Below are 24,100 nucleotides of genomic sequence, written 5' to 3' on the forward strand. Positions count from 1 at the left end.
TACAAGAAGGCAGAATCGCGGTACACCCTTTCAAACTTCTCCTCAGCCCAAAAACAGAGGCGCTTCCAAACTTCAATTTATGAATACTTTACTTTTTATTTAAATTACATTTTAAACTTACTTAAATTACTTTTATTTTTTTCTATCTATTAGTCGTTTTTTCGCCGACCTGCGACAATCTTCTGCGAGTCACACAACGTCCACACTCGCCACTGGCAGAGCATTCATTTCTTTTAAGCGGTCGCCATTCTGGTTGCGACACGGGGAGCGAATCTGTAAACAAGCAGCTCATTGGCTGGCTAGGTGTGCCACAAGCCAATCACAATCACTTGACTGGAAAGGCATGCAGTGTTGCCAGATTGGGCGGGTTTAGGTGCTTTTTGGCTGGTTTTGAACATATTTTGGGGTGGAAAACGTTAGCAATATCTGGCAACACTGAAGGCATGTCTGCTTGGGCGGAAGCCTTCTGCGGCAGTTACATTTTGACACGCGAGCAATGTTTCACCATAAAAATTCCGTAATTTCCATCTGTTTTCCGCGATCACAGAAAATCATTGGCCCTATGAGAGTGAGACAGTGAGAGAGCCACCCCCCCAAAAAAATCTTAACGGATTTACACGATTTGGAAAAATGACTTTTTCAGAACCGAAAAAACAGAGCTTCCGGCTCAACAGTATTATTTTGAGAAATAAAACAGTCTTTGGATATACATTTGTTCATTTTTGCATACATATTACTCATTCTCTGCAGTGGTCTGAATTATTTGTTATTAAATAGTTAATGTAAGTAAGTAAATAATAAGTCAAATTTACTACTTTAAAAAAACATTTAAAAAAAAATCGTGGGTGTATTGAATCGTGGGTCAAAAATCGCGATACGAATCGAATCGTGAGTTGGGTGTATCGTTACAGCCCTAGTGTATTCAGACCAGGATAGTTCGATAGTTCACTTGCTTTGGTCCGAACCAAATGTTTTTTTTATTTTTTCATTTTGGTGCGGTTCGCTTTCACACTGTACATTTTAGTAAGCGGACCAAAATCTGTCAACAAAGCCACGCGCCCTGAGGTCGTTCAGCTATTGGTCAGAGACGACACGCGCACAAAGCGTTAAGTTCAAAAGTAGTCATGGAGGCTTTCCGTGCTGTTATTCTTTTTAATGTCATCAAAACTATATGTTTTTTCCAGTTTTTACTGTTTTCACAATTGTGCGATTACTATGCTGTTGTACAAGTAATTTATCAACGACGACGACAAAGGGCAAGGCGGCTACGGAGGATAGCGCTGATGAGCGCACATCATATTGTGACAGTTCTGGCTCTTCACGCAGTAGATGAATTTCTTTTTTGCGTCGCTAGTACCGCCACTTTTTGAAAGAATGTCCCTGATTTTAATGTAGGTCTGACGGAGTTTCTTCACTTTTAGCCGACATTGTTCTGGGGAGCGCGTGAACCCCTTCTCCTTCATTTTCTCACTGAATACAGCAAACACGTCGGCATTTTTGTGTGTTCGCTCCAAAAGCTCAGATATGTGGACATCTGCCCATATATCCACAAGGGTGCGCGTTTCTTCCTCGGCCCACGTTTGCCCCCTACTCATTTTTTGTACTCTGTAGTCTAGCCTACCACTGGTCTGAATGACTGAACGACTGTTGTAAGGTTCCCTTGACAACCGAAACAGTGTTTGCACTTTGCGGTGGAGTGTCAAGACTCTGTTTCCCATAATGCTCGACAAACGACGGAAGCTCCCGAGGTACAAAAAAGCAAAACTGTCGGATTAGGTCCGGTCTGCTTTCACACCTCCAAAAGATCCGCACCAGGGTTCCTTTGGTCCGGACCGAGTCCGACCTTGCAGCTCGGTCTCGGTCCGCTTGTTTGGTCCGGACCAGAGTTCGGTGGTTTGTATTCAGACCAACCCAAAAGGTCCGGACCAAGGGAAATTTGGTTCGTTTGGTTGTTTGGTCCGGACCAAACAACGTAGGTGTGAATACGCCATAAAAGAAGGACCTTTTTTTATATTATAGTAATTTAACTAGGCTTTATTTTGATATTGACAGACCACAGACTTTTAAATCTGTGTGTGTAAAATGTCATACATGTCGGCCAATCTCCACTCTCGGCACCAGTTTGTGCTGCTTTTAGTCTGTATGCTTCTAGGCCGTTTTTTTTTTTCTTTTTCCTTTTTCTAATATGTTTTATTTATTTATTTATTGATTGATTGATTGTACCATTTAAATTTTTGTAATTTTGCCGGACTTCAGGTATTGGAGCTGATTGCCCTGTTGATGGATTCCTTGCCGTTTAATCGGCGAAGTTTATAAATTAAAAAAAAAAAGTTTTTTTAACAATTAAGAAGCATCCATCCATACCACTTATCCATCAGGGTCATGGGTGAGCTGGAGCCAATCCCAGCTGACCTCAGGCAAGGGGCAGGCTACACCCTGGGCAGGTCGGTTTAGATCAGGGCTTTGAACCAGTTCAAGGAATGAAAACGAAAACCGGGAACTTTTTCTATTTCACATGGAACAGAAATGAAACCAGAAACTTTATTATTTTTTATGTTCCGGAACAGAAACGCTTATTAAAAATAATGGTAACCGGTTAATACCGGTTTTTATTTCGTTCCTCAAAGTTTCCGTAGCCTACAAATAAAGTCATTCTTCTCCTGCGCAAGTCTCTATGACCCGCTGGGGTTCACTTCCCGTGTGACGTTCGCTGACTGAATGGAGAGAGCGGGAGGGTGGACTACTATCACGTCTCCACATCTTAAATAAGAGGTAAATATTGCAGTCTATCGTTATTCAAAAACGTCAATTTCAAACACGATATCAATATATTTGTCCACGTTAATGAGAGGCTCGCGAACATTAAATGACGTTAACCTCTGTTAGCCTATCAATGCATAGGGCCTGACTAGCCTTTAGTAACACACTAAACGAATTATCTTTAATTTTTGGCACTTTTTCTGTTTGTGTAGATGGGAAGACATACCGAGAATCCAAATCGCCAACATTTGAAATAATAATTGTTTTGAATTATTTCTTGTCTTATTTAATGAAGGTTGTAATAGAATTAGCCTAATTTTGGCTTAAGCTGGATGAGACTGAGACATAATTTTATAGCCATTTGTTAAACAGCTGACAGGGAACGTAATTAACCGTTCCGGGAACGAAATTTTTTTGTTCTAACCGGTTCGGGAACATCTATTTAATGGTGGAACCCAAAACCGGAAACGTTAAAATTCCATTTCTGTTCGGAACGAACCAATAGGAAAAAAATTCTGGTTCAAAGCCCTGGTTTAGATGCTGGGATGTGTGGTGATTTAAAGAAATGCTCACAAACCCACAAACCAGCAAATCAAAATCAAGTATTTTAAGCAAGCTTGGTATAAAAGTCCTTACTACAAGAGAATACAGAAGGTCTAGATATGTACAGAGTGAAATCAAGGCTTTCAATGTGGAAGCTTTACGAGTTGTATTTGTTTAAAAGCTAATCATGGAAGAACTTCTGAGTTGTACTTGGGTAAAAAGAAACTTTAAAAAAATATATATGAACAGGGTTTACAGGGTTGAAAAACTGCTCTTAAAGTAATTCTGGCATGAAGGGACCCCACTGTATGTTTCCATGTTGATCTAAATTTGAAACATTCTCTGTATTTTTTTCCCGTTACTATAACGGTTTATATCAGGTCTGGGAGTACTCCCTGTCCGGCACGGTTTAGTTTTCCTGATTCAGCTAGCTAACGAGCTAATTAACAGCTCTTCCTGAGTTGAAGTGGGTGCGTTAGAGCAGGCACAACACAAACATGCACAGAACAGGGGGTATTCCAGGACCAGGTTTGGGAACTTAAAGTGCCATTCCACCATTGGATGTATTCTTTGGCATAAAATACAATATATTTTATGACAACATGACTAGACAGAGAAATCTTTTAGCTTCAAAATGATATATCAAACATAATTTTTTGACAACGACAAGTATATTAATTTTGCGACCAAAGTCACCTACCCTTTTAATTTCCGCGCGGTAGTGAAACGTGATGTCATCGGCAGGTTCCCCTTCTTGTGTACCACGTCACGTGTGACGTGGCACAGATTATCAGCAATGGCGGATAGAACGCGATTTCCACTTGTCGATTGCTGCGCCGATATTCACCATCGACCGTCTCCTTTGGGCATCACTTGCTATTTTCCTTCGCTTCTTTTCCGAAGCTGACAATCGCGTTCTATCCGCCATTGCTGATAATCTGTGCCACGTCACACGTGACGTGGTACACAAGAAGGGGAACCTGCCGATGACATCACGTTTCACTACCGCGCGGAAATTAAAAGGGTAGGTGACTTTGGTCGCAAAATTAATATACTTGTCGTCAAAAAATTATGTTTGATATATCATTTTGAAGCTAAAAGATTTCTCTGTCTAGTCATGTTGTCATAAAATATATTGTATTTTATGCCAAAAAAATACATCCAATGGTGGAATGGCACTTTAACCCTTGGGATTAACCCTTTTTTTTTTTTTTACAATGATTATTATTATGGAGTTGGTTTTTATTCCAGGTCTATAAATTTGTAGTTTGCTTCATCACTTACAACTTTTTTTTTTTTAGCACTAGAGCGGGTAGGGGACAGATAGCAGAGCGAAAGAAGAAAACAAAGAAAAAAGCCTCAGGAACAGTCAGTTTAAATCTGACTAAGCTTCTATCATTGGCAAATTGAGGTCATTCCAGCCGCAACAAGCATTCAAATAGAAAACCCCTGTGGCCTACATTTCTCCTAAAACCCACTGCAGGCCCACTTCTCAGCATCAACAGCCCAATAACCCACTCAGTAACCACATCCACAGTGATCTACAACAAACACACACACACACACAAGCAGCCTGAAAGCTGCAGAGGAGCAAACACTTCCAGCGCTGAGTGACAGAGCTCTCTGTTTCTGTGCCTGCCTTCAGGCTGTGTTGAGCATTCTTACAGAGAGGCTGAGGATCACCTGTCGCTCTGACCGCACTGCACCTTTTCTCCGAGATCGCGTTTCTTGGCGAAGTGAAATACACCGACAGATACGAGGGGAGGGGGAAAGGTTACATGAGAGAGATAAATGGGTGCAGTCAAGGTTGTCGTCCTATGACTGAGAGTTCCCGTGCAGCTGTCTGACCTTCACGTGCACACGCGCACAGCATGTCAAAATCACACGCTAGAGATATGACATCGAAATAGTGCAATCCTCTTGTACTGTATCGATATAGAAGCCTGTGTAGAAGGATTTTTGAAAGACGCCATGTAACCTGAAGCACAGATTTGGGAAAGACATTAGTGCCGATATTACTGAGCAAACTCACAGAAAGAGCCAAGAGTGGTGTAGTGGTGTCGCCTCACAGCAAGAAGGTCCTGGGTTCAAGCCCCGTGGCCGGCGAGGGCCTTTCTGTGCGGAGTTTGCATGTTCTCCCCGTGTCCGCGTGGGTTTCCTGCGGGTGCTCCGGTTTCCCCCACAGTCCAAAGACATGCAGGTTAGGTTAACTGGTGACTCTAAATTGACCGTAGGTGTGAATGTGAGTGTGAATGGTTGTCTGTGTCTGTGTCAGCCCTGTGATGACCTGGCGACTTGTCCAGGGTGTACCCCGCCTTTCGCCCGTAGTCAGCTGGGATAGGCTCCAGCTTGCCTGCGACCCTGTAGAACAGGATAAAGCGGCTAGAGATAATGAGATGGGTTCTTGTAGTCAGCTCTTTTTTTTTATTCCTTTCTCATCCTCCATTCAGGGAAAACATTGATCTACATCAAAATACTTTTTTGTATACTTCTGTAGTCACTTGGCCACATTTCCCTGTCCTTTAGCACAATGCAATACTTGTCTTGTTAATGCGAGGTTCATTCTAATGCAGAATCCCACTTGTGGTCTCCAGTAAATCATGACATGTTCGATTAATAATACTGTATATTTTTATTCAGATAAAAATGCTCAAAAAAAAAGATATTATGTGAAGTATCTTATGTTTAATCTTTTAAACATCCAGAAAAAAACAATCCTGTTTTTTGCACCACGCTGGGTAGCAATAAAGCCAGCCAACCTGCTACTACGGCTCCATTTCGTCCCTGATGGTTTAGTCAGGTATGTGGAAGTTGTTGCACTTTTCATAAACTGTTCCCAAACATAAAGTGCCTTTGATGTGTCTTTGATATTGCAGCTCGTTTCTACAACCCCAATTCCAAAAAAGGTTGGGACGCTGTGTGAACTGTAAATAAAAACCGAATGCGATAATTTGCAAATGATGGAAACTATATTTAATCGAAAATAGTACAAAGACAACATACGAAATGCTGAAACTGAGAAATTTTTATTGTTTTTTTGAAAAATATATGCTCATTTTGAATTTGATGTCAGTAACACGTTTCAGAAAAGTTGGGACAGGGGCACGTTTACCACTTTGTTGCATCACCTCTACTTTTAGCAACACTCTGTAAACGTTTGGGAACTGAGGAGACCAATTGCTGTAGTTCTGAAAGAGAAATGTCGCCCCATTCTTGCCTGATATACAATTTCAGTTGCTTAACAGTTTGGGGTCTCCTTTGTCGTATTTTGCGCTTCATAATGCACCAAATGTTTTCAATGGGAGACAGGTCTGGACTGCAGGAAGGCCAGTTTAGCACCTGGACTCTTTTACTACAGAGACATGCAGTTTTAATATGTGCAGAAAGCGGTTTGGCATTGTTTTGCTGAAAGAAGGAAGGTCTTCCCTGAAAGAGTTTGTCTGGATGGCAGCATATTGCTCTGAAACGTGTATATATCATTCAGCATTAATGATGCCTTCCCAGATGTACAAGCTACCCATGACATATGGACTAATGCACCCTCATACAATCACAGACGCTGGCTTTTGAACTGTGCACTGATAACAAGCCGGATGGTCCCTCTCCTCTTTAGCCTGGAGGACGTGGTGTCCATGATTTCGAAAAAGAATTTCTACTTTTGATTCGTCAGACCTCGGGACAATTTTCCACTTCGCCTCAGTCCATCGTAAAAGAGCTCGGGCCCAGAGAAGGTGGCGGTGTTTCTGGATTTTGTTTATATCTGGTTTTAACTTGCATTTGTGGATGCAGTAATGAACTGTTTTCACAGATGATTGTTTTCTGAAGTGTTCCTGAGCCCGTACAGTGATTTCCACTACAGACACGGATCTACTTTTAATGCAGTGTCGCCTGAGAGCCTGAAGATCACAGGCATCCAGTGTCAGTTTTCAGCCTTGTCTCTTGCATACAGAGATTTCTCCAGATTCTCTGAACCTTTTAATGATATTATGTCCCATAGATGATGTGATCTCCAAATTCTTTGCAGTTTTACATGGAGGAACGTTATTCTTAAATTGTTGTACTGTTTGCCCACACAGTCTTTCACAGAGCGGTGAACCCCTCCCCATCTTTACTTCTGAGAGACTCCACCTCTCTGGGATGCTCTTTTTATACCCAATCATGTTACTGACTAAAACTACTACTAGTTTTCTTTTTAGCATTACACACATTTTTCAGTCTTTTGTTGCCCCGTCCCAACTATTCTGAAACATGCTGTTGACATCAAATTCAAAATGAGCATATATTTTTCAAGAAACAAGAAAATTTCTCCGTTTCAACATTTGATATGTTGTCTTTGTACTATTTTCAATGAAATATAATGTTTCCATGATTTGCAAATCTTCACATTCTGTTTGTATTTATGTTTTACACAGTGTCCCAACTTTTTTTTGGAATTGGGGTTGTAGCTGTAGAATAACCCTGGTAGGATCTCCTGCTCTACAATCTGCTGGAATCACCCTAAGATGTTTACATGTTGTCACTCAACATAAAATCCATCAAATATAAATTACACATGAGCAAATTGCATTTCAAATACATATCTCAGAACTACTGCTGCATCCATTCACCTGTACGTGTATCCAAAAATTACTTTAAACTAATACACAAAATAGAAGAAAAATGTTTGTGTGAGATACACTACCGTTCAAAAGTTTGGGGTCACCCAGACAATTTTGTGTTTTCCATGAAAAGTCACACTTTTATTTCCCACCATAAGTTGTAAAATGAATAGAAAATATAGTCAAGACATTTTTCTGGCCATTTTGAGCATTTAATCGACCCCACAAATGTGATGCTCCAGAAACTCAATCTGCTCAAAGGAAGGTCAGTTTTATAGCTTCTCTAAAGAGCTCAACTGTTTTCAGCTGTGCTAACATGATTGTACAAGGGTTTTCTAATCATCCATTAGCCTTCTGAGGCAATGAGCAAACACATACAGTGCGTTTACATGCACATCCAAATCGAGCTGCTGTCGGTAATCGAGCTAAGGGTCCCAGCAGAGGTGCCAGAGAAATCCAATCCTACATGCACACAAGGAAATCGAGCTATTGTGTGAGGTACATTGTGCACCCGAGCCACAGGTGGCGCTACACGCCCCATCGTGTTGGTACACTTCCGGTTGTCGTCATGAAGAAGAGCTATTCAAGAGTGTAAACAAAGTTATCAGTTCTGTGTTCACAAGAAGAACGACAACGAGGACAGCAACATTGATTTTTATATATATATATATATATATATATATATATATATATATATATATATATATTTTTTTTTTTTTTCAACTCCTTAAGCTGAATGAGCATGAACTCTATCTCCTCATTGCTCCAGAAGTGCACGTTTCTACTACTGTTGTCATGCCGACCGAGGCTGTTGTGTTTCCCGCTTGTGGTCTCGTCACTTCCGGAAGGGGCAGTGCTGAAGTAAGTAGCTCGACTACGTAGCTCGATAGGGTTTACATGCACCAAGTAGCTCGGCTACAATCACATAATCTAGGTCGCGTAGCTCGATTACGAGAAATCCAGTTCAGTTCGATTTCAGCCGAGCTAAGGTGTTTCCATGGCATTTAGAACTTCGATTTCAGTCGAGCTACAGCAGAAATTCGATTTTCTCCATGTGCATGTAAACACACTGATTGTACCATTAGAACACTGGAGTGATAGTTGCTGGAAATGGGTAGCCTGGGCCCGCCCATCCTAAGCGTGACGCAACACGAGGGCCTGTTCCGAGCTTAGTCTGGCCAGGCAGGCTATCTACAGCATTTCCAAGCTCCCGAAAAATCGGGAACCAATCAACTTTGAGCATCTCCAACGGCCCTGGGTAGAGGCGTGTTCAAGGCAGTGACGTAGTAGAACTGCGACCGGAAGCCATAGATTGTTTACAGAATCTATGCCGGAAGCGCTTCATTCACATCACAAACATGGAGCAGCGGCAAGCCTTTAACACAGCGGTAGATGCTGTATTGAAAGCATTCAACGGGAAGTTCTCATTGAAAACGGAGCAAAGAGCAGCCCTGGAGGTATTTATTGAAAGGAAGGACGTTTTCGCCTTGCTTCCGACCAGCTTCGGTAAGAGTTTAATCTACCAGTTAGCCCCGTCGCGTCACATACGTCAGAGGAAAGAGTGATGTGATTGGTTTAAGCTTCGTCACAGCCTTTTCTGGCTTCGACCAGTAGCAAACTGAGGCATTTCAGCGAGGCGGGTCAACCACGGGCTCTGGGAAACGGTTTGGCTTAATAGCTTTGCCAGACCAAATGCTCGCAGAGCTTTGAAGTCGCGTTAGCCAGGCTAGGAAATGGGCCTCTATATCTACACCTATGTAGATATTGCACCAAAAACCAGACATTTGCAGCTAGAATAGTCATTTACCACATTAGCAATGTATAGAGTGGATTTCTGATTAGTTTAAAGTGATCTTCGTTGAAAAGAACAGTGCTTTTCTTTCAAAAATAAGGACATTTCAAAGTGACCCCAAACTTGTGAACGGTAGTGTATATACAGTAAGCATGGTGTGTGATGATCATGTACACTTGGCCATCACACCATGGTAGGAAATGATGACCTGCACTACAAAACCTAATGCTTTGTAAAGTTCTCATGCTATAGTCCTCTTTCATCGCCTACGTGATATTTGGAGAAGTAATTATAATTGGTAAGCATCTGTTCAAGATTACACAGAGGCATTTTTATAATAAGCATTGTCCATGCACTTTAAACAGTAAGCTAGTTGAAGGGTGTGACCTCGGGTCTGCAGGGTCACGGTCCCTTCCACAGCGTGCCACTCCTCTCACCGAACACACTGTGTGTTTGTATAGCTGTCTGAAGCAGACCTCCCACTCAGACACTAACTCAGAAACTGCAACCTGAGCGCCAACACACACACACGCGCACACACATGCACGTCCTAAATCTGACACATCACACACTGCTCCATAACTAATTATAAAACAACAGCCTCCTGTCTGGTACTTCCTATAGCACAGAGTTACTGTATCTTTCTGAAAACAACAGTGTGGCCCTGCTGTTTAGCACAATGCCAAGATTAGCACTCTTGTTCTGTTAAAGTTACCAGTAGATTTTCTGTTGCGAGTAATTGTTTACATGGTCTAGTTCTATGTGAGGGGACATTTATTTTGCATTTTTTGAAGGAGTCTCCAGCGTCAGTGCTTTTGAACAGTCAGATGGCCATGGGAAAGTCTTCAGGAAGAATGGATATGCTCTTCGCAGTTTATTGTGAACATCATAAACTGCATTTTGTCTGTCTATCTATCTATCCATTCATCCATCAGTTATACCACTTATGCATTGCGGGTCACGGGAGAAGCTGGAGCCAATCCCAGCTGACTTTGGGCGAGAGGTAGTCTGGTTAACACCAGACCATATCACAAGTGAAATACGGTCTGGAATCCGCCTATTGAATTTCTCGTAGGGGAGGTGTGGTTTACGATTGTCAACGGCCGTTTATTGGACGTTGCGAATGTCTATCATTTGGCGTATACCGTACGTAGCCCATGGCCAATCATGGCAGTTGTACCCGGTGACGTAGTTAGAGCGACGAAGAGGCGAAGAAGAGAAGGCAAAACAAAAATAGGCAAAGGCATCTGTCTTCGTGTCAACGAAAGACTGTAACGCCAAACGCTGTTCTTTTTTTAAAACAAACTTTCGCTCTAAACTATTCAGAACAGTGTCTAAAGCTTGATCGAAAGTTTGGTTCGTATCGCTCGCCGCCATGTTAAATGTGATCCGTAAACAGTCCCAAATAAACTACAAGCTTCCGTTTGTCGAGCAGTACGCGTCACCGTCTTTCCACCCCTCCCCACTCTCTGATTGGCTCCCGAACTCAGGCGAGCCTTTAGACCATAGTTTCCATGCTGTCTTTTCAGATCGGAACGATTGTGCAAAGCAGCATGGGATTTCCCAGGCTAGGCGAGAGGTGGGATACAGCCTGGGGAGGTCGTCAATCTATCGCAGGTATCACAATTGGCTAACAACCATTCACACTCACACCTATGGGCAATTTAGACTAGCCAATTGACATGTCTTTGGACTGTGGGAGGAAACTGGAGCACCCAGAGGAAATCCATGCAAGTACGGTATGAGGAGAACGGTCGATTGCGAGGTCTGGACCCAGAACCTTCTTGCTGTGAGGCGACAGAGCTCACCACTGCACTGCTCTGCATTTTGTCTTATTAACATAAATTATATTACGGGCATTTAGCAGACGCTGTCATCCAGAGCGACGTACAACAAGACCCTGATATACCCACAGCAGTTGGGGGGTTAGGACCAGCAGGAATGGCTGAAGTGCCCTTGGGCAAGACACCTAACCCCCAACTGCTCCAGATATGCTGTACAGTACGTCGCTCTGAATAAGAGCATCTGCTTAATACCTGCAATGCAATGCAATGTGCCTTGCTCAAGGCCCTGCTGGTCCAGGGAATCAAACTGGTGACCTTTTGGTCCTAAAGCTGCTTCTCTAACCTCTAGGCCATGACTTTTCCATAAATGTAGTATGCAGTATTCCACCATAAATGTAATGGGGGAAAAAAAGGCTGCCAAGAGAACAACTGTTTATAGCTACTATAATCTAAGTCAGCGTTTCTCAACCTTTTTTCAGTCACGGCACCCTTCAGAAGTATGCAAATTCTCAAGGCACCCCCATATAAAATATACGCAGTCACGCTGACCCCGGCAGTGACGTTGTGACATGGGAAAGGGGGCCGTGAGACAAATTTTGATGATGCATGACGCGGCGATGATCTGCATTAGTGTAACTATCGTTTTTTGGAATTTTAATTCATTTTATTTATTTCAATGTTAGAATATATCATTTTTTGACGGCACCCCTAATAAAGCCAGACGGCGCCCCAGGGTGCCGCGGCACCCTGGTTGAGAAAGGCTGATCTAAGCAATGACACTAACTTGTTTTGTGGACATTCCACAACACTAAACAGAACTGTAAATGGAAAAAAAAAGTGACATGTTGCTGTAGTACAAGTAGAATAAAGCTTATGCTGTTATTAGAAAATAATCAACTTTGTCGTGATAACACATCATACCACTCCATCGTTGATTATACTCCAACAACGGCATTGTCATAATCTTACGGAAATACACAAGTTTTCCCCCCCACTATGTTAACCTATGTAACATAGACGTTATAACAGCAAGGTAAGAATCACCACTATTTATCTTAGCTAGCATGAGTATTTTTCATGAGTAATAATGTAGCATTGATGAGCACTACATAACTATATACTGGATGTATGCTAGCCTGGGAAATCCCATGCTGCTTTGCACAATCGTTCCGATCTGAAAAGTCAGCATGGAAACTATGGTCTAAAGGCTCGCCTGAGTTCGGGAGCCAATCAGAGAGTGGGGAGGGGTGGAAAGACAGTGACGCGTACTACTCGACAAACGGAAGCTTGTAGTTTATTTGGGACTGTTTACGGATCACATTTAACATGGCGGCGGGTCCAGCTTCTCTCATATTTGTCTTGCACAAACGGCAGTAATCGTTCGGTGGCATTGTTTTCCTATTTTTGTTTTGCCTTCTCTTTCCTTCTCTTCTTCGTCGCTCTAACTACGTCACCGGGTACAACTGCCATGATTGGCCATGGGCTACGTATACGCCAAATGATAGACATTCGCAACGTCCAATAAACGGCCGTTGACAATCGTAAACCACACCTCCCCTACGAGAAATTCAATAGGCGGATTCCAGACCATATTTCACTTGTGATATGGTCTGGTGTTAACCAGACTATATGTATGCTACAATATATACTGTATATACTTTAATCCATCACGCAAATTTTCTTGGGTTGGGTAAAATTGCAGCTGATTCAAGACTACTGGCAGCTAATAAGTTAGCTGTTCAGAAATTCAGTCTGTGTTTTTATGGTGAACTGTAGAGTCTTCAAGCTCATTTCCAAAAAATCCAAGAATTGCTTTAATTCTGTTGAATAACCTGGTAACCTGATAAGACTATTAGTAGCATAGTAACACATTCAATGAAAAAGGCCTCTTTTGGGGTAACAAGACAGGGGTGTGTGTGTGTGTGTGAGAGTGAGTGAGTTCAGGGCGTGTCAAAGAAATCTGCGCCCTATTATGGAAAGTTATACCTACGCCCTTCACCCAGCCCTCCAGCTGTACCCTTGTGAGCCATTGAACTCCCTGTATCAGTTTCAAGAGCAAAAACAACAAGCGCTTCCTTCTCTGTGCATATCTGTGGACTCCACTGCAGCCATCTTTTTAAATTATTTGCTGCTTTGATTACTACACAGTTCAAGTGCATATCACGGGTCAATTCAGGAGCAAGATCAATGCAATTCTCCTATTTTATATTAAACTTTGGTCAAATATCTGTCGCATTTTGTGCCATTTTTTTACTTTGCGCAATACCAGAAAAATTCAGTTGAAATCGAGCCATTTGAGGCGAATTGGTCCGCCTCTGAAAAAACTTGGCATTTGGATTTCCCGGCAAACATTGATTTTCGTGACGTCGCGTGCGGGACGCCTCCCTCTGAATCCTACGTCAGCGCTGGTTTGTTTATGAGAAAACGACCTGGTGGTTTTCTGCAAATTTCTTCAACGTTATCGCGTAATTATTAAAATGGTTAACAGATGTAGCGTAGGAGGGTGTAGCAACACCAATCTTGATGGGATTAGTACTCATCATTTTCCAAAAGACCGGACAATGAGAGAGAAATGGGAGCGCTTGGTCTACACAGGCTGTGCACTGAAACCGTGCAAAGCTCTCGCAGCCTGCTGGCGCTTCCGCAGGTAACGTCACGAATCTGGCTCCAGACTCCCTTGGGATTTTTCCAGACGTGTTTTTTATTTATTTATTTTTTCTGCTGTAGACAGATGGCCTTGTGCAAAATTACCCTTCTGGATGAGTGTGTAAAGGGACATACTTTCATATAAAAAAAATAGTGCTGTCAAAAATGTCACGTTATTAACGCGTTAACTTGACTCAATTTTAATGGCGATAATTTTTTTATCGCAAGATTAACGCTCTGTGACATGATGTAGGTTTTTCATAAGCTTTTGAAACTGCCAGGAACTTGGAACAGAGACTTTGCTTAGAAAACCGATAGCAGCTAGACTGTAATGCCGCGCCCCGCACAGCCAGAGTCCTCTGCCCTCCCCCCCCAAAGAACCAGCGCGGGCAGGGCGCGCTAGTAGAGATGGGATTTATGGCTCTTTGATGGGATCCGCATCTTTGTGATCCGTTCTTTGAAAAGAGCCGTTCAAAAGACTGGCTCATTTGGCTCTTTTTAAATATTTATTCAGTTTTAAGAAGACAGCGTCTAAAGAAGCCAGATCCCTCTGAACTGTAAACTCAATGCTATCCCAGAAATCCTTCCTGTAATATGCAAATTTGGCCGCCTCTGATTGGACAGCGCGACGCATCAACAGGCAGAAAGTGTAAAAGTACAAAATGTGTTAAGTGAGCTGAAACAGTAAAGATCAGATTCAATGCAATATTTATCAACGAACAATTTAAAGTTAATATAATAGTGTACTTTATATTATAATCAAGCATGTCAAGCCTACCGTCACTGTGTAACCTGTCTCTCTGAGTTGTAGACTAACTCACACAGTAGATCACTTCACTCATGGTTCTTTTGCCAGCCCCGGTGTTCGGCTTAGGTTTCACTTTGCAGTGGCTGTATCAAGACGTGTTATGCTTTGCAATACAAAGCAAGCCCATTCACGTTTTTATGCTGATAAGAGAATTACAATGGCTTTTCATGTGACAAAAATGTGCGATTAAATTGCGATTAATCGCGAGTTAACTATGACAGTCGCGACATTAAATATTTTAATCGCTTGACAGCACTAAAAAAAAAAAAAAAAACCTAAACTTGGTCCAGGATATACACTTTAAACTGCATCATCAGATTAAAAAGTAGGTTGCCAGGTAGTGAAGTCTCACCTGAAAATCCTCCAGAGGGAACTGCAGCATGTCTCGGAGAACATCGCTAAGGATCTGAGTCTTCCTCTGGACCAGGACACTTTCGTAGTCCAACGGCTCGATCAAACGCGGCTTTAGCTGCAAAAACACACACACGCAATCGCATTTATTTATTTGCAGTGCGATACAGTACAAAAGCTTGGACAGCCCTACTCATTCATAGGTTTTTCAGTATTTTGACCATTTTCTACATTGTAGATTAATACTGAAGACATCAAAACTATGAACTAACACATGGAACACATCTGGAATTATGTAGTAAACAAAAAGAGTGTTAAAAAAACCAAAAAATACGTTTCATATTTTAGATTCTTCAAAGTGTCCAGCGTTTACCTTGATGACGCTTGCCACACTATTAGCACACCTGGAATGCTTTTCAATTAACAGGTGCCTCGTCAAAAGCTACTTAGTGTAATTTCATGCTTTCTTAATGCAGCTGAAGTCAAACAGTAAATAGTAAATAATAAAAATACAGTAAATAGCCCTATTCCACAACTGTAGTAATCCATATTATGTCAAGAATCGCTCAGCTAAGTAAAGAGAAACGACATCCGTCATTCCTTTAAGACAGAGAAGTGTCTTAATTAATAAAAATAAAGAAAAAAAACATTGAATTAGACGGTGTGTCCAAACTTTTTGACTGGTACGAGAAGCTCAGCGTGGCACAGATAATGAAAGGCAGGACTCTTTAATATGAAACATATTCTATGTATTCGGCCCGAGGTTTCAAGATCTCAAACAACCTGGCTGAGTTGCATTTCACATCTGATACAGAACACGTCCTGAGAACTCAAGGTATTTCCCAATCTCTGTTTAGATACATCACGACCGAAGCGAGCTCAGGTTTACTGAGTGCGGAGGCAAAGAGTAAGACGGATAATAATAGGAAGGATATGGAAATAATAAACAAGGAAAATTTGGGGAAATAAATTTTTTGAAAGAAAATACACACCAGATGGAAGAGAAAAGGGAGGAGGAAGAGCACATGTTGCGAATGTTAACTGATCTGGTCTTTCTGGGTGTGACTGGCCTGAACTGACAGAACTGTTTGCGTGTGTGTAGGAGTTTTCATAGAAAAGAGAACACATCCCAATATTCATTGTGCTTCACAGTCGCACTCTTAGCTGAGCAATTCAGGTGAATTTATTTCTTTTGTTTCTCCTTCTTAGCCAGGTTAGATATTTTTAGCGTTGGAGTATACGCTACCGTTCAAAAGTTTGGGGTCACCCAGACAATTTTGTGTTTTCCATGAAAAGTCACACTTTTATTTCCTACCATAAGTTGTAAAATGAATAGAAAATATAGTCAAGACATTTCTCTGGCCATTTTGAGCATTTAATCGACCCCACAAATGTGATGCTCCAGAAACTCAATCTGCTCAAAGGAAGGTCAGTTTTATAGCTTCTCTAAAGAGCTCAACTGTTTTCAGCTGTGCTAACATGATTGTACAAGGGTTTTCTAATCATCCATTAGCCTTCTGAGGCAATGAGCAAACACATTGTACCATTAGAACACTGGAGTGAGAGTTGCTGGAAATGGGCCTCTATACACCTATGGAGATATTGCACCAAAAACCACACATTTGCAGCTAGAATAGTCATTTACCACATTAGCAATGTATAGAGTGGATTTCTGATTAGTTTAAAGTGATCTTCATTGAAAAGAACAGTGCTTTTCTTTCAAAAATAAGGACATTTCAAAGTGACCCCAAACTTTTGAACGGTAGTGTATATCATTAGCTGGCTACACACACACACACCATTTTTATCAGTCCGATGGGGACACAAACTTTGAAATGGAGCCCTGCACTCCCGCAGGAGTCCCGCGGGACCCGACGCAAAGCAGTGCGGCGCGGGACAAATTTTGAAAGCTCATTGCGGGCACGAGCGGGAGGGGGAGTGCACAATGCGGGAGTGGGCGGGAGAGGTGATAAGCTGCAGTCCCGCTAACTAAAAACATGTTTAAAATAAAATTGATAAATTATTAATTTATGTCTATCGTATATAATTTGTGCTGGATATTTTATTTGGCATTAATAAAAACATTTTAAGATGCCTAAATTTGCGGATGTGGTCTAATCTTGCGTATGTTTCCGATTCCTTTCCGCTCTTCCGTGTTTGAGATCTCCGATCATGGCAGAAGAGCAGAGCTCCTCTAGTGAAGCTCACAGTGCTTCAGAAGTAAGTGCTGCTTTAAAAAGAGGTACATTTACCATTTAAAAGTCAAGAGTATTAGTCCTAAGTATTAAAAAGTATTAAAAAGTATTAACTAGTATTAAAAAGGACTGTGTATCGCACAGACTGTTCAATTTAAAGCGAGAAATAGACAGTGTATAATCTGAGGAGCTGGTTGTGGTTGCGCAGCACTTCATATGAGAAGAGAATGAAATCGCGGTTGGAATCATAACGCCACAGACTCGGAAGTGGGAGTGCGAGTGCGCAAAGCGAGAGCTGTCAATCAAAGCGAGAGCTGTCAATCATGAGCGCATGCAGCGCTCAACTTGGAATGTGTCAGCAGAATGTCAGAGTCTAAACAATAAACTTACAATAAATGAAGGATCGGTCAGTGGAGAGCTCAGCTAAGCTCAGCATGTTTAATTCCCCAAGCCAATGACAAGAACTTTCGTGAGAAATAACGCGAACGTCTGCATCATGCGGGATTTGCGGGCGGGAGCGGGACAAAATATGGCAGGCGCGGGCGGGAGCGGGACTGAAAATCATAATTCTTTGTGGGAGCGGGCCTGCACAATGCGGGAGCGGGACTGAAAATTCTGTCCCGCGCAGACCTCTACTTTGAAATACTGTAGCAATGATGAGCACAAGTGTTTGCGAGCTTCCTGCCATCCTAGCCTCAGCTGCTCTCGAAAATTATAGTCTTCCACACTGTTTGTATGTTGGTGTGAGCAGGTCTGATTTTGTTCGAGCTCTGTTTTCATAATCACTTTCTCCATACATCAAAAACCAAAACTCCTTCCGTCTCAAATGGCTTTTTTCCTGTCAAAACAGGTCCTTATTTGTTACGCTGAATGACAAAACCTATAGATTGTCGAAAAGTTCTTAATTCTGTAACTTTCTACTACATTTTTGACACACAGATAGGATTTGTACTAACAAGACACGCTCTGGAGTAGTACGGAGCAGCTTAAGATGCTTAAACGGCAGCATGGTGGTGTAAGTGGTTAGCGACAGTGCTAATTCATCACACGCTTGTGAAATTCCTCTCTGCGTTTAACCCATCTGAAGCAGTGAACACACACGTGAGCAATGAGCGCACACACGTACCCAGAGCATTAGGCAGCCATGCTAACAGCGCCCGGGGAGCAGTTAGGAGTTAGGTGCCTCGCTCAAGGCCACCTCAGCCCCATATTAGCCCCATATGTCTTTGGACTGCGGGGGAAACCGGAGCACCCGGAGGAAACCCACGCAGACACGGGAAGAACATGCAAACTCCACGCGGAAAGGCCCTCGCCAGCTGCTGGGCTCGAACCCAGGACCGTCTTGCTGTGAGGCGACTGTGCTAACCACTACACCACCATGCCTGCCCCACCCAGCAGCCGACGGGGGCCTTTCTGTGTGGAGTTTGTATGTTGTCTGTGTGGGTTTCCTCCGGGCGCTCTGCTTTCCCCCCACAGTTCAAAGACATACAGTTAACACAGGATGGCTTTGGGCTGAGGTGCCCAAGAGTGGCGGTGTGTACGTATGCAGAGGCTTTGCTCTTCTGTGATGAACTAAATTTTGTTGTACATTTGTGCAGTGACAATAAAGACATTCTATCCTATTAAAGGAGAACACTACCTCTTCAGTTCTCTCTGGGATCGGTATCTGGAACAAAAAAGTTCAGTAATAATGGAAATAATAATAATAGGTTCAATTTATATAGCGCCTTTCTCAAAACCCAAGGTTGCTTTACAATTATAAGCAGAAAGGAAAAAAAAAAAAAAGTCCACCAAATAGAGGTCAGGATGTCATTCTAGTGGTGTAGCGGCCACAGTACCACCAAAAGGCGCACGAAAACAAGTCCCACACCTCCAGCACAGCCGCCGTGGCACCGCCAGGAACATCACTCAGAACACCATGCCACGGAGCCACAAAGCGAGCACAGAAGCACCGCCACGCAGAGCACTGGTATTGTCCGCACAGCCGCCGCGACGCCACCGAGCAACATCGGCCGGAACATCACGCCAAGCACCGAGCGCTGGACAGCCATGATGTTAAAATGAGCAATGAGCTCGCTGCAGTCCATAGCTGGGAGCACAGGCATCACCCACAGCGAACCAAGGCCTGGAGGGAACCGACGCCCAAAACTGGGTCTGGAGCTACACTACAACTGGCGGACAAAACACTTAAACAAACATCAAACTACACAAACACACAGAAAAAAGGAGAGAAAATAAAATAGAAAAGAGCTCCGGTGATGGAAAAAAGTCTCAAATGCTGGAAAATAATGGAAAAAGTCTCAAATGCTTTTCTTTCTTTTTGCGCTCAACAATAAGGTGCAGGTTGGACACAGCAGAGCGAGAGGAGAACCTCACTTATCAGCAGAAGATGACTGAACAGGACAGATATTTGACCCAGATGAGGGCTGGTAATGATTTGCTTCACTAAGAATGGAATTCTAGAAGAACGTGTGTGTGTGCGCGCGCGCATATGAGAAAGTGAGTATGACTTCAGCACTCCCTGGGCAGTGAGATCGCAGGTTGCTCCACATCTGGTCCTGATATTAGGTGGGTGATGTCAGAGGGATCACCATGGTGATGGAATAATTTTACTAAGCCCTGCTAGCCAAGCCACCATAGGATTAGAAGCACAGACGCACACCACACTTCTGACATCAGAACTGAGCCTCTACCTCTGATAAAGGAACCTGCAAGTGTAAATTACACACACGCCCATGCATACACACATTTTTCCATTTCTGCTTCATTCCGAAGTACAATGTTAAATCTTTAGGGAGAAGTGGCGCGCGTGTGCATACACACACATACTGCACTGCTGCACTGACGCAGACGCGCACGCGCACACACACACACACACACACACACACACACACAGGTGAGTCAATGATGAAGTGCTCGCTGATAACAGAGCAGACACGGCACGTTCCTCACAGCTGACAGCATCACAGGTCGGAGAATACAGATCAACGTTCGACTATCTGTGCATGAGAGTGCGTTTTAGCTTAATCATAAGCTCACAGAAGCTGTATAGACATAACAGTAATGACAGTCAGGTGACAAAACAGTAAGTCATTAAACAGAGTAAGAAATCACATCGTGTATAACAAACCTGTATCAGATCGCAAGCACTTCACATCCGATTCTTATTGTTACTCCGGCTGGTTTAACATCTAGTTCGTCTGCTAAAATGCACGGCTCGATTTCGATGTGCTTTCAGGTCATGAAGGTGCATTTTTATTTGAGAAAATACAGAATACGATAGTTAAATAAAGACTACAGAACACCGTAGTAGAAAAAAAAAAACTAAAAGAAAGCACAACTTTATTCATCACACACTTGTGAAATTCCTCTCTGCATTTAACCCATCTGAAGCAGTGAACACACACACACACACATATACCCAGAGCAGTGGGCAGCCATGCTAACAGCGCCCGGGGAGCAGTTGGGAGTTAGGTGCCTCGCTCAAGGCCGTCCCATATTAACCTAACCGCATGTCTTTGGACTGTGGGGGAAACCCACGCAGACACGGGGAGAACATGCAAACTATACACAGAAAGGCCCCTGCTGGCCGCTGTGCTAGAACCCGGACCTTCTTGCTGTGAGGTGACCGTGCTAACCACTGCACCACCGAAAATACTATATTATTAACTACCGGTTAATTAGATGCCATTATTCCCAACAGTTTTACTTACGAACTACAACCCTGATTCCAAAAAAGTTAGGACAAAGTACAAATTGTAAATAAAAACGGAATACAATGATTTAGAAGTTTCAAAATTCCATATTTTATTCAGAATAGAACATAGATGACATATCAAATGTTTAAACTGAGAAAATGTATCATTTAAAGAGAAAAATTAGGTGATTTTAAATTTCATGACAACAACACATCTCAAAAAAGTTGGGACAAGGCCATGTTTACCACTGTGAGACATCCCCTTTTCTCTTTACAACAGTCTGTAAACGTCTGGGGACTGAGGAGACAAGTTGCTCAAGTTTAGGGATAGGAATGTTAACCCATTCTTGTCTAATGTAGGATTCTAGTTGCTCAACTGTCTTAGGTCTTTTTTGTCGTATCTTCCATTTTATGATGCGCCAAATGTTTTCTATGGGTGAAAGATCTGGACTGCAGGGTGGCCAGTTCAGTACCCGGACCCTTCTTCTACGCAGCCATGATGCTGTAATTGATGCAGTATGTGGTTTGGCATTGTCATGTTGGAAAATGCAAGGTCTTCCCTGAAAGAGACGTCATCTGGATGGGAGCATATGTTGCTCTAGAACCTGGATATACCTTTCAGCATTGATGGTGTCTTTCCAGATGTGTAAGCTGCCCATGCCACACGCACTAATGCAACCCCATACCATCAGAGATGCAGGCTTCTGAACTGAGCGCTGATAACAACTCGGGTCGTCCTTCTCCTCTTTAGTCCGAATGACACGGCGTCCCTGATTTCCATAAAGAACTTCAAATTTTGATTCGTCTGACCACAGAACAGTTTTCCACTTTGCCACAGTCCATTTTAAATGAGCCTTGGCCCAGAGAAGACGTCTGCGCTTCTGGATCATGTTTAGATACGGCTTCTTCTTTGAACTATAGAGTTTTAGCTGGCAACGGCGGATGGCACGGTGAATTGTGTTCACAGATAATGTTCTCTGGAAATATTCCTGAGCCCATTTTGTGATTTCCAATACAGAAGCATGCCTGTATGTGATGCAGTGCCGTCTAAGGGCCTGAAGATCACGGGCACCCAGTATGGTCTTCCGGCCTTGACCCTTACGCACAGAGATTCTTCCAGATTCTCTGAATCTTTTGATGATATTATGCACTGTAGATGATGATATGTTCAAACTCTTTGCAATTTTACACTGTCGAACTCCTTTCTGATATTGCTCCACTATTTGTCGGTGCAGAATTAGGGGGATTGGTGATCCTCTTCCCATCTTTACTTCTGAGAGCCGCTGCCACTCCAAGATGCTCTTTTTATACCCAGTCATGTTAATGACCTATTGCCAATTGACCTAATGAGTTGCAATTTGGTCCTCCGGCTGTTCCTTTTTTGTACGTTTAACTTTTCCAGCCTCTTATTGCCCCTGTCCCAACTTTTTTGAGATGTGTTGCTGTCATGAAATTTCAAATGAGCCAATATTTGGCATGAAATTTCAAAATGTCTCACTTTCGACATTTGATATGTTGTCTATGTTCTATTGTGAATACAATATCAGTTTTTGAGATGTGTAAATTATTGCATTCCATTTTTATTTACAATTTGTACTTTGTCCCAACTTTTTTGGAATCGGGGTTGTACTTAAAGCCTTCAATAAAATGCGAAAACCTTAAACTCTAGGTCAGTAAATATTTAATTGACATTTTTAAACACGGGTGGCACGGTGGTGTAGTGGTTAGCGCTGTCGCCTCACAGCAAGAAAGTCCGGGTTCGAGCCCCGGGGCCGGCGAGGGCCTTTCTGTGCGGAGTTTGCATGTTCTCCCCGTGTCCGCGTGGGTTTCCTCCGGGTGCTCCGGTTTCCCCCACAGTCCAAAGACATGCAGGTTAGGTTAACTGGTGACTCTAAATTGACCGTAGGTGTGAATGTGAGTGTGAATGGTTGTCTGTGTCTATGTGTCAGCCCTGTGATGACCTGGCGACTTGTCCAGGGTGTACCCCGCCTTTCGCCCGTAGTCAGCTGGGATAGGCTCCAGCTTGCCTGTGACCCTGTAGAAGGATAAAGCGGCTAGAGATAATGAGATGAGATGAGATTTTTAAACACACTTACGAAGCCTTTGTAGACCCAGGCGTATTGTTCATTGAGATAATATAGTATTCGGTAAAATATATTTAACCCTCTGTGCTTTGGAAATAAATAGTTCCATGGAGAGAAGTGGTGTTTATTTTTCAGCATTTAACCAAAGACTCATGCGCCGTCACATGTATCATTCTTGCGCTCGTAAACCAGACAGCCTCCACAGTCCTTTTAAATGCATTAGGGTCAAAAACAAAATGAATGTTACAATGATTATACAGGGTGTCCCAAAAAAAACGTACTCACATTTTGACTCCTCGGAACTCACTGGATTCTTCATTTCTTTTCAGATCAAATTAACCCTAATAATGGCAGAAGTACGACTAAGTTTTGAAGAAAGAAAATCTCTCACAAAGTGCTACTGGAAGCACGAAAACATCATGGAAGTGCAAAGACAATTTAGAAGACATTTTCACGAAGATCCACCAACGCGACGCACCACTGCTCGCATCCGAGATGAGCTTGAATCAGGTGGAACTGTGTATGACGTCCATAAGGAGCGTTCAGGAAGACCACGGTCATCAATCTTGTTTCTAAGTCAATAAACAATGCATTTATTCTAATTTAAAGAGTGAGTACATTTTTTTTTTGGGACACCCTGTAGAAGCTCTTCACATCATTTTGGTGTGAACCATCAGACAACTGTATTCTCACCAGAAACAAACTGAACCACCATTAAAGCATATACGCAGACCCATGGCCTCACTTTCGCTTATAAATGCCTTGAGACCTCAAGAACGGCACAGGAATAGTTTTAAGCGTTAACAATAAATCTAATATAGCAATTTTTACGATTAAAGTGA

At 42.6% G+C, this 24,100-nt stretch overlaps 1 protein-coding gene across 2 annotated transcripts in view; it reads right to left on the bottom strand.

The window, feature by feature from the left end:
- The window catches only part of LOC132891930 (dedicator of cytokinesis protein 9-like), a 262,272-nt gene that overhangs the window by 116,946 nt on the left and 121,226 nt on the right, over nucleotides 1-24,100 (bottom strand). For both annotated transcript variants that reach the window (XM_060930066.1, XM_060930065.1), the window contains exon 2: nucleotides 15,284-15,400. In XM_060930066.1, coding sequence (XP_060786049.1) covers nucleotides 15,284-15,400 — 117 coding nt within the window. The remainder of the gene's footprint in view (nucleotides 1-15,283; nucleotides 15,401-24,100) is intronic.

The sequence above is a fragment of the Neoarius graeffei genome, chromosome 9 (assembly GCF_027579695.1).
Source record: "Neoarius graeffei isolate fNeoGra1 chromosome 9, fNeoGra1.pri, whole genome shotgun sequence".
Classification (NCBI taxonomy): domain Eukaryota; kingdom Metazoa; phylum Chordata; class Actinopteri; order Siluriformes; family Ariidae; genus Neoarius; species Neoarius graeffei.